Below are 12007 nucleotides of genomic sequence, written 5' to 3'. Positions count from 1 at the left end.
GCTTGAGACAACAGCCAATGTATACAGTTTAGCCTCATTATACAAAAATATTTGATCGCAGAATGCTGCAATTAACCAGTCAGAATCAAGTATTCAAGAGAGCTGTGTAATAATGTTATGATATGAAAGATATTATAAAGTCTAACCAATGTATAGTACTTGGCAAGTTTGGGAGTTCTTAGTGTAAAAATTAGAATTGTCGGAATTAATGCTTTAACACATGCGATTAATTAAAAAAGTTTAACACGTTTTTCTTAATCGCGATTAACGCATTAATCGTTAATACAGCATAAACCAGTGTGGCAGCGGGGGGGCGTGGTCGAGCGTCCGTCCGGAGAGAGAGAAAGTGGTAAGTGTGCTTGCACCTGAGCTAGATTATGTGTAACACCTGTCTCTAATTCCAGTGAGCATGGGGATATAAGCAGCCACGCCACCAGCAGAGAGAGAGAGAGAGAGAGTCTGGCACAAGGAAGGCCACGGTGCTCCTGAAGCTGCTACGTTTAATCTGTTATGTTTGTGAAGCTGATGTGTTTAAGTTACTAGTGCCTGTGAAGCTGACAAATTTGTGAAGTTGTAAAGCATTGAAGTGGCCGATTAAAAGTCCTTCCTGAGTCTGGAAAAACCTGCTTCCCTGTGTTCTCCTTCCCTTCTGTTTGTGAGCTGTGTTACACTGGTGCCGAAACCCAGGATCTTGAAGTACGCCCCATGGAGTCCTCCCAGTTGGCAGAGATCCTCAATTCCCTCGCTGGCTTACACCAGTCCCACCAACAATCCCTGCTTGAGCTCCAGCAAGAACAAGATCACCGGAACTTTGAGATCTTTTGGGATCAAGCAGAGGACCGGCATGTGATCCGGAGCCTTCTCAGCCAGGAGAGAGCCCCGGCCGCCTCCCCGGACAACCACAGCCCCATGCTCACTGGAATTAGAGACAGGTGTTACACATAATTTAGCTCAGGTGCAAGCGCCCTAACTGCTTTCTCTCTCTCCAGACGGACGCTCGACCACAGCCCCGCTGCCACAACCAGAATAAACACTGGTTGAAAGGGCAGAACCTTTGTAATGTGTCGATGTGTCTGCCCAGAGTCATTACACTGAAGCACACAGCACAAAGACACACACTACAGTACTTCATGTCAGTGATAAAATGATGGAGAAAGGACCTCTTAGAGCTCTTTGATGTACTGTACAAAACAAGCCCAGATGGGACTTGTGATAGAAAGCAAACATTTTAATCACCACAGAAACATGTCAAGTCTTAACTATCACCAAATTGTTTCTGCTTGCAAGCGCTTTTCATATGGAGTTCAAAGCGGCATTGATGCTCTGACACGAATCATGAAAGTAGCTTCACGATTGCTGTAACAAAGTGGAAAGCCACAGTCTGCTGGCTGATTAATATTGTGAAGAATGAGAGTTTAAGAGATTTAATGCTCATTTCAATGAATATGCAACTTATGTGGGGACTAGTTCTTTAAATTAGTCAAACTCTCACTTGGACTTTGGGAAACGTTTAATGTTACTTGAATTGTTGCTATTTTAGTGCATTTCTATCTTTATACTGTGGAAGGCTTTGTTTGGAAAATGTTAATGAAGCATTATATTGTACATATTGCTTTGTTTTCTTTCCTAAGATGGAAATAAATGCATTTTGACAGGAAAATAAGTATATATGGTGTCAAATTTCAGCATTTCAAAATCTGCTAATAATCGTGATTAACTACACAATAATTGGTGATTAATCGCAATAAAAAAATAAAAAATAAAAAAACAAATCGACTGACGGCACTAGTAAAAATCCATAGTAGCTAGTGCAGATGAAGGTCAAATATCAACCAATCTGCAAGCTAATTTGTGTTTGATGCAGTTTTTATGAACTTCCTTAATGATCTATAATATGTTCTGTTGTCCTTAATGTTTTATTACTGTAATATCGCGTGAGATTTTAACCAACATAATACATGTAATTATGCCAGTAAACAGCTCACATGTTGTATCAATTGAACATTAAGTATAATTATACATAATTATAAATACACTCAGTGCTAGAACAGTCACGTCTGTTTGTAATTATGCTCTCAGGAGTAAATGAGCCTGATTAGAAGATAATTATGAATGGCATTTATGTGATTATCATTTAGTTGTTTTGTGTAAGTAGCTTTGACTTTTCAGCTTTGTCTCCCTTGATGTTTATCAATCTAATTAGATGACGTTTATGTGTTCTTTTTTAAAGGTCTTTTGTTTCACTTCTCTCTCACTTTTATCATTAACTTAAATGAAAATGATTTATCTCATTTCTTCTTTAATGCTTTCACTTAGTGGCTTAAAGCAAAGGTAAGAACACCCTTAATCGACCCACAATGTTTTGTGACTACCACCATCTTTGCCTCTGTTAATTTTTCCGTGCATTACATTTGCTACAACTCATTATAGTGCAAATTATACCGCATTTCGTAAATTTGAATAAAGACTCTGAATGAGAATAAGTCTTTCAATAGATGATGTGTACCATTCATGTGGGAAAAAACGTAATGTATTTTTTTGGATTATAAGAGACACATTAATGTCTCAGTAAGTATTATGGGATTACTGAACGTTTCATATGTAAAATTTAGCCTACATTCCTATACAACACACTATACAATATGAATCATCTTTGTTAAAATTTTGCCCAATAAAAACATTATTATTTTTGTGGGATATCATTATATAATGCTGAATATTTATGACAATAGATTGAAAATGTCTTAATGTCGGTTTCCCTGTCAAATGTGTTTCAGCAAGGGAATAACCAGCCTGCTCGGGGTGGTGGAGGAACATTATCAAGGACCAACCCACCCACACAGAAGCCCCCCAGCCCACCCATGGCAGGGAGGGGTACTCTGGGGTAAACTGTCACCCTAATTCACTTTATATGCCCATGTTTGTGCTAATCTTTATGAGTCCAATGCTAGAATATGATACTAGATGTCTTGCAGTTATGTGTCATTTATTGATAGATTTTTGTTTGGTTTTTAATTGACATCATTAACAAATGTGTGTTTATGTTTCTCAGACGAAACACTCCTTATAAGACCCTTGAGCCAGTCAAGCCTCCTGTGGTGCCTAATGACTACATGACCAGTCCAGCACGTCTGGGCAGCCAGAACAGTCCTGGACGCACGGCTTCACTCAGCCAGAGACCCAGAACACACAGGTACGCACAGAAACATTCAAATGCATCTGAGACACAATGCAGGATAGTCTTGCATGGTACAGTATATATATTCAGACAAGATGCAGAAATTCAAATTACAATTCTGCATCTTGTTTGCTACCTTAATTCAAATTCAGGAATTGAATTGAAATTTAAAAGGCATCTTTAATGTAAGGTATTATCAATCATAATATCATAAAAATTAATTTGGTAGGTGTTGAAATATTTTATATCAGTAAGAATTATAGCTTTATAGAATTATAGTAAAAGTCGTAGTAATATAGAATATTTTTAGCACCTTTTTTCCTACCTCTTCTTGTATTAGATAAATTCTTTGAAGTTAACATATTCATTTATACTGAATCACTGGTCATTTCAAAATTCTGTGGCATTATTCAGATGCAAGTTTAAAGAATATGGAGCTCCTCTTCTCTTTGCACATAAACTTGATTCACGGCTGTCATGGGTGTCCCATTAGTCTTGTTCTGCTCGCTGTGGGTAGCTGTAGGTGAATATGTTTTGGAGTGACAGTGAATTGTTTCTTAACCTTTGATTTATCGCAGTTGTTCTCCAGTTTCAGGCTACAAAAGGCCTTGATGCTGTCATAAATGATTTTATTGCTATGCTGCATAAAGAATGCCTCTATGAGAGCCCTTTGGGAATTTATGACAATGTGTGCTCATTATGTTTTAATAGCTCTTTTATAACGGTAATCCGATTGACTCTCTTTGTGTTCAGTGGCAGCAGTGGGGGCAGCGGTGGTCGGGAGAATAGCAGTAATAGCATGGGAATCCCTCTGGCTGTACCAACACCCTCCCCTCCCAGTATGGCACCAGGTGACACCCCATAATTCAAATTTTTCACAGTGCACATTCTAGTATTGCTATCTAATATATATATATATATATATATACAGGTGCATCTCAATAAATTAGAATGTCGTGGAAAAGTTCATTTATTTCAGTAATTCAACTCAAATTGTGAAACTCGTGTATTAAATAAATTCAATGCACACAGACTGAAGTAGTTTAAGTCTTTGGTTCTTTTAATTGTGATGATTTTAGCTCACATTTAACAAAAACCCACCAATTCACTATCTCAAAAAATTAGAATATGGTGACATGCCAATCAGCTAATCAACTCAAAACACCTGCAAAGGTTTCCTGAGCCTTCAAAATGGTCTCTCAGTTTGGTTCACTAGGCTACACAATCATGGGGAAGACTGCTGATCTGACAGTTGTCCAGAAGACAATCATTGACACCCTTCACAAGGAGGGTAAGCCACAAACATTCATTGCCAAAGAAGCTGGCTGTTCACAGAGTGCTGTATCCAAGCATGTTAACAGAAAGTTGAGTGGAAGGAAAAAGTGTGGAAGAAAAAGATGCACAACCAACCGAGAGAACCGCAGCCTTATGATTGTCAAGCAAAATCGATTCAAGAATTTGGGTGAACTTCACAAGGAATGGACTGAGGCTGGGGTCAAGGCATCAAGAGCCACCACACACAGACATGTCAAGGAATTTGGCTACAGTTGTCGTATTCCTCTTGTTAAGCCACTCCTGAACCACAGACAATGTCAAAGGCGTCTTACCTGGGCTAAGGAGAAGAAGAACTGGACTGTTGCCCAGTGTTCCAAAGTCCTCTTTTCAGATGAGAGCAAGTTTTGTATTTCATTTGGAAACCAAGACCTAGAGTCTGGAGGAAGGGTGGAGAAGCTCATAGCCCAAGCTGCTTGAAGTCCAGTGTTAAGTTTCCACAGTCTGTGATGATTTGGGGTGCAATGTCATCTGCTGGTGTAGGTCCATTGTGTTTTTTGAAAACCAAAGTCACTGCACCCGTTTACCAAGAAATTTTGGAGCACTTCATGCTTCCTTCTGCTGACCAGCTTTTTAAAGATGCTGATTTCATTTTCCAGCAGGATTTGGCACCTGCCCACACTGCCAAAAGCACCAAAAGTTGGTTAAATGACCATGGTGTTGGTGTGCTTGACTGGCCAGCAAACTCACCAGACCTGAACCCCATAGAGAATCTATGGGGTATTGTCAAGAGGAAAATGAGAAACAAGAGACCAAAAAATGCAGATGAGCTGAAGGCCACTGTCAAAGAAATCTGGGCTTCCATACCACCTCAGCAGTGCCACAAACTGATCACCTCCATGCCACGCCGAATTGAGGCAGTAATTAAAGCAAAAGGAGCCCCTACCAAGTATTGAGTACATATACAGTAAATGAACATACTTTCCAGAAGGCCAACAATTCACTAAAAATGTTTTTTTTATTGGTCTTATGATGTATTCTAATTTTTTGAGATAGTGAATTGGTGGGTTTTTGTTAAATGTGAGCTAAAATTATCACAATTAAAAGAACCAAAGACTTAAACTACTTCAGTCTGTGTGCATTGAATTTATTTAATACACGAGTTTCACAATTTGAGTTGAATTACTGAAATAAATGAACTTTTCCACGACATTCTAATTTATTGAGATGCACCTGTATATATATATATATATATATATATATATATATATATATATATATATATATATATATATATAGGGCTGTCAATTTTACGTTAGTTTAGTGTTATTAATTATAGAAAAAATAACATATTAAAAAACTTGCCTCCTGACCTGTACGTAAATTAATACAAAAAGTATTTATTTTCCTTCCATCGAAGCAATTCAAGTTTCTACGAGCCACATCAGCAGGGGGCAGCCAGCGCACCTCAACAAACCTCACAAACAGCGCAGCCCCAGATTGAAAACCAGGATGTGTTCTTGACAGCTGGAAAAATCACAACAAAATGCAGGAATCTCGAGCTGCGATTTAGTTTTTCATAGTTTAAACTGGTTTTAACTTGATACATCATCATAAAATTGCAGCGTTTATGATGCTGAAAACCATTGAGATGCTCCAAAAGTGCCCGTCTGACTCCGTTATGTACATAGACCAACAATATAATTACAGCAGTTGGAATGAAAGAACACATCCTGTGAAAAAGGACAGATTGACAAACTTGACTGCATGTTGCTATCAACTGTAGGCACATGTTCAATGATACTGGAGTAAAACAAACAATATATTGACTTATAAAGCCATATTTTGTATTGTCTAATAAGTGCTTTACTCATGCCACAATATATATATATATATATATATTTTTTTTTAATTTATTTTTATTTTTTTTTTATTGTGATTAGATATGTGTGTGTGTGTGTGTGTGTGTGTGTGTTGTTGGAAAATAACTATACTGTGATATACAGGATGTGTACATGTATATATACCTATATATATATATATATATATATATATATATATATATATATATATATATATATATATATGTAAAGCATTGCCATAATATAAAATGATTCATACCATGAAATAAGATTTTGATCATACTGCCCAGTCCTAATTAAGAGTAGACATCTTTGCGTGAGACTTACGTTGTTTGGGTGTGCATGTCCTCTCTGCAGTAGTTCCTCCAGGTCCAGGTCTGGGTCCAATCCCTATGTCTCAGTTTGGGACGATCTCTCGGCAGATCTCCAGACACTCCTCCACCACTTCCTCCTCCACCTCTATGGTATCAGCTACAGGCACCTACCGACGTGCCCCCGCCAGCTCCTCGCAGTTCTCTGTGCCTCAACCACACCTGAATGGAGGTCCCACATACCCCCAGAACACAAGTGAGTCCAACCCCATAATAAGGAGAGGTGTATGTTTTAAAGACAGTTCAGCTTTAAGGGATAGTTCACCCAAAAAGGATATTTCCGTCATCATTTACTCGCCCTGTTGTTGTTCTACACCTTCAAACTTTATTTTTTCAGTTGAACTCAAATAGTGAAGTACCAAGACATCAAAAGTACCAGAACCATTGTTCCAAAAGTACAAGTACCATTGATGTAAAATCTTGTGTGGCACTTCTTGATGTGCCAAATTTAAAAATATGCATGCGTGAATGAGATTGAAGAGCTACAGTGGAGGAAGAGGTTTTTAGTGAACAACTTTTCGGTCTGTTCCTCTCACAAAGTTATTGTATGGCTTCAGAAGACTTGGCATGTAGGGTTTGAGTCATATGGATAATGTTTATGATGTTTTTATGATACATATTCATCCTTTTTAATGCTTGGCAGCCCATGGTCGCTATATGCTTTTGTTTAGGGATGCAACGATATGAACATTTTTGGCCAATACCTATGTTAACAAAAAATTATAGGCCGATACCGATAATGCTACCAATATTTTGCCACTTATCTTATTTTGTCATTAGATCACTGTTTTACTCTTTAAGTTATGTTTTAAAAATGTACAAAGGGGTTTTACTGTTCTAACAATAAATCACTTCCATTGAACATGGATTGGATCTGTTGAACACGTGACTGGCCAAAATTTTAAAGAGAGCTACAATGAAAGATAAATAGAAGATAAAAAATATCTAAACATATAACAAATAACAAAATATGATAACATGATAATTGATATGAAAAAAGGTTATTTTGTACTTCAAAAACATTTTTGCACTTCTGTTTTTGCCGTTCAAAACAACCAAACTCACATTTTACATGTATGTACTGTATATAATAAAACATTACAAATTCATACTATGTTGGAAATTCCATGGAAATGTCAACCACATTAAGGAAAAAGAAGTTTAACCAACAGAACAAAACCCCATTTTAAACTCTGTATTATAGTGGTATAATTGATAATGCCGTCCAGACCGCTAGAGGGTGCCGCTTGCTCACACAGTGCTGACTGAAGCGCTAAATGCAGACTATATTTTAAAATGCAGCCTTTTAAGGTTTAGTAACCGCGCAAGGCCATATTGCAATCTTAATTCAATCAATCTTGCAGCATAAATGGATATCATACCGATGTCTCAGAAGTCAAAATCTGCTGGTTTCAAAGCGTTTTAGATGGTTTCCCTCATCATGTAGCCTATAGGTAAGTGCCACTTGTCTGTAACGCTGGTTGTTCCTCATTAATGTGATTCAAATTTAATATTACATGTTCTTAGGTGTGCCAACCCTTCTACATATTGTGGCTTTTATTATTTTTGGATTGTGCATTTGAATTCACAGAGTTCTACAAAGTGTTTTACATAGCCTATTCATTATAAATAAACCATTGTTTTTTCATATCAGCATTTTTATGCTAATAACCGATATGCCGATGGTTTTAATTTGATCAGTAATTGGCTGATAAATATCAGCAGCTGATATACATCGGTGCATCCCTACCTTTGTTGTATGAAAAAGCAGCATGAACATTCTTGTAATTCTCTTCTGACTATATGGATTTGGAGTGTGAATAAATTATGACAGAAATTTTAACATTTTGGATGAACTATCGCTTTAACACATGTAGCCAATGTAGATTGTGTCTAACTGAGAAATAACAAATGAGGTTACTAGCAGCTGCTTTTCTGCTTTTAATCTCCCCTCATCACAGTAACTCGCAGCGGCTTTCACTTTCTCTCTGTTTATCTGTCTGTTTGTAACTCTCTCTCTGTGTCTCATTTTTTGCCTGTGCTCTTGGGTCTGTCTGGCTGAATGTGTATGAATGTAAATGTGTGTGTGTTTGCGCTCTGTGTGTCTCCAGTGTCTGTCGCTCCACCACCTCCACCCATGGTGCAGCTGACGCCCCAGATTCCCCTCACTGGCTTTGTGGCCAGAGTTCAGGAGAACAGTGAGTACTGCATTCATTAGCATAGAACTTCACTCTTAACGCTCTCCATTCACCTTCATTCATTGTAGCAGCCTGCACTGCTACAATGTAACAGTATGACATATAGTGGGGTAAATCACCGTTATATGCATTTACGTTGATAAGGCTAGCATCACTATTAGTATTGCTTAGGGGGATTACTAATAAGATTAGGGATTTGAACAAGTGATGAAGTGATTTGAACCTGGTGGTTTGAACCTTGTTCATAAAATGTGTAAAAAAGTCTCTAGACTTCCATTTAAGGTGGAAATCACATCTGGGGACCAGAATATCATACATCATGTTTCCATCCAAATTCCAAATGTAATTTATGCAAAAAATCGAAATGTAGCAAAAAAACCAAAATTCTAAATTCTAAAGTTTTGAAGCTGGATGATGTCATCGAAAGAGTCACTTTGTCTTCCAGTAACAGACAGCCCATCTCCACCTCCTCCTCCTCTACCTGAGGACACGCCCATATTTGAGGAAGCAGCTCCGCCCCCTCCACCTCCACCTGTGGATTATGATGAAGAAGACGCAGCCATGGTGCACTACAATGACCCCTACGCTGATGGAGACCCCCACTGGGCCCCGAAGTCCTACCTAGAGAAGGGTGAGTGCGCCCTCTGCCCTTGAGTTGCTGCTCTCAATACATTTTGTTACATAAGATCTATTAATTTAGTGTTTGATTCTCTTTAATAGATCCATTGCTTCAACTGACTACTCAACTGTATCCCAAAGACAAAGCTACTAACAAGTCAAGAGCATCTCTGATCTTGCTCGTAGTGCTTACTTTAGCTTTCTAATCCACTTCACTTTGAACTAACCGTGTGTACTTCTCTTTCAGTGGTGGCCATCTATGACTACTCAAAGGACAAAGACGATGAGCTTTCCTTCATGGAGGGCGCCATCATCTACATCATCAAGAAAAATGATGACGGCTGGTTCGAGGGCATCTGTAATGGCGTGACTGGACTGTTTCCTGGCAACTACGTCGAATCCATCATGCACTATGCTGACTAAGCTGCCAATCAGTTACAAACATTGCAAAGTGCATTAGGATATGACTGAATGTTTGTTTTTGTCCAATAGCCAATGTATCCAAGCTTCTACAATGCTCTTTGTTTGAGGAGACAGGGCTTGTAATGCTTTTACACAGAATATGAAAAGAAACAACAGATCTCTCTTCATTCTGGTTAGGTTGCCTAATATATTTTGTACATATATTACAGTGAGAAATTGCCTGTAGGCTGTTGCTAGTGTTTGTTTTTGTGCGTATTTTGTCAGTGTACTGAGACCCGTGTTTGCCAAGTGTCAACTAGGGCTAGTTAGTTTTTTTTTGTTTTTTTTTTTTAAATAAATGTCATGCTCTTCCTTTACATCAGGAAGAAATGCTTGAATGTCATTTCTGAATTGTTATTATGCCTGGCAAAGAATATGAAAATGACAATGATTGCATGTCCTGCATTTCGACTAAGGACTTGCTGATATTTTCTATAATTTTGCCTCTCTTATTTCGTCTCATGACTGTAAGGTGAGGGTAAAAACAGATGCAGTAAGGGGCAGAGGTGCTCCTGGATATCAAACTGAACTCCATATTGGCAAATTTCTCGAAACCTGTCAAGAACATTTATGGGTCATATTTCAATCCAAATATCACAAGAAAGAATTAAGAAATTATATTTTGCTTAAAGAAAACAAATCCTTTTATTAGGACTATATAAGGGATAGTTCACCCAAAAACGAAAATGCTCTCATCAATTACTCACCCTCATTCCATACTAGTTGTGTATGACTTTATTTCTTCTGCTGAACACAAAGTAAGATTTTTAGAAGCATATCTCGGCTCAGTAGGGCGATACAGTGCAAGTGAATGGTGACAAGAACTCCAAAAGCTGCAAAAAGGAGATATACACCAGAGTCAGTATAAAATGAATCCATAAGACTACAATTGGTTTGATCAATGTCTTCTGAAGTGATCCAGTTGGTTATGGGTGAGAAACAGACCAAAATATAACTTCTTTTTAACTGCACATCTTGACATTGTAGTCTCTAGGTACGATCATGATTTCAGGCTCGAATACACTTCTTAGTGCTTCACGCATGCAGAGCGCTAGATGATGCTATAGGAAGTGTAATCAAGCTTAAAATCATGATTGTCAAGGAGAGTGCTGTCAAGAAATGAGAGAGCTGTCAAAAGATGTACAGTGAAAAAAGGAGTTACATTTTGAACTGTTCTCACCCAAAGCCAACTGGATTGCTTCAGATGACATGGATTAAACCACTGGAGTCGTATGGATTATTTTATGCTGCCTTTATGTGCTTTTTGGAGTTCTGGTCACCATTAACTTGCATTGTATGGACCTACAGAGCTGAAATATTCTTCTAAAAATCTTTGTGTTCAGCACAAGAAAGTCATACACATCTGGGATGGCATGAGGGTGAGTAAATGATGAGAGATTATTAATTTTTGGGTGAACTATCCCTTTAAGATGTTCTACATTGTGACATTATTTTCATGAAAATTAAGCACATTTTCACCACAAATTCTCATTACAGTAATGCAAAAAATCAAAACAAAAAAATATTTTCATTACTGTAATGTGAAAAAAATAATGGTTATATTTGATATTGATAAAAAAAATGGCTGTATTTGTTGGACTATCTCTAATTTATGCTGATTTAAATAAAATACAAATTCTATTACAGCAATTGTTTACTGTATTAGAGCAATACAAATAGCCTTTAAGAATAATAAGATTAATTAAAATGTGGAGACGCATGGTAATAGGAAATTCCATTAAATATAAAATTACATGAAAAATAATTTCATAATGCAAAAAAAAAATATATCTTTTAGAAAAAATAGACTTAATTTCTTTGCAAAACAGGTCTACAATTTCTTGTTTTTTCTTTTAAAATTTGGGGTAAAATGTGACCCGGACATATGCTGTGTTTCTTTGATAGTGTTTGGAAAATTACAATTGTTGTTTTAAACTGCTGAAGTAACTTTTTTATGTTGCACTGACCAGAGGACAGTGGCACACTAACCAGTCCTAAACATTGCCCACAGATGAAATATTTCTCACAGAATGAGAAAATATTTCA

The 12007-nt window shown here is 37.4% G+C and overlaps 1 protein-coding gene across 4 annotated transcripts in view; it reads left to right on the top strand.

The window, feature by feature from the left end:
• LOC127442479 (abl interactor 1-like) overlaps positions 1-10760 on the top strand; it is a 35371-nt gene extending 24611 nt beyond the window's left edge. Inside the window, exons 4-11 of one of the 4 annotated variants that reach the window (XM_051700544.1) lie at positions 2778-2884; positions 3053-3193; positions 3932-4029; positions 6670-6879; positions 8795-8881; positions 9327-9512; positions 9602-9656; positions 9747-9905. In XM_051700544.1, the coding sequence (XP_051556504.1) occupies positions 2778-2884; positions 3053-3193; positions 3932-4029; positions 6670-6879; positions 8795-8881; positions 9327-9512; positions 9602-9656; positions 9747-9762 (900 nt within the window). In that variant the 3' untranslated portion in view covers positions 9763-9905. Of the gene's footprint in view, positions 1-2777; positions 2885-3052; positions 3194-3931; positions 4030-6669; positions 6880-8794; positions 8882-9326; positions 9513-9601 lie in introns of all 4 variants that reach the window. The other 3 variants (XM_051700541.1, XM_051700540.1, XM_051700543.1) reach the window with 3 other exon arrangements.
• The last annotated feature ends 1247 nt before the right edge of the window (positions 10761-12007 follow it).

Source organism: Myxocyprinus asiaticus, chromosome 6 (genome assembly GCF_019703515.2).
Source record: "Myxocyprinus asiaticus isolate MX2 ecotype Aquarium Trade chromosome 6, UBuf_Myxa_2, whole genome shotgun sequence".
Lineage (NCBI taxonomy): Eukaryota > Metazoa > Chordata > Actinopteri > Cypriniformes > Catostomidae > Myxocyprinus > Myxocyprinus asiaticus.
This window is presented reverse-complemented; position numbering and strand designations above follow the sequence as displayed.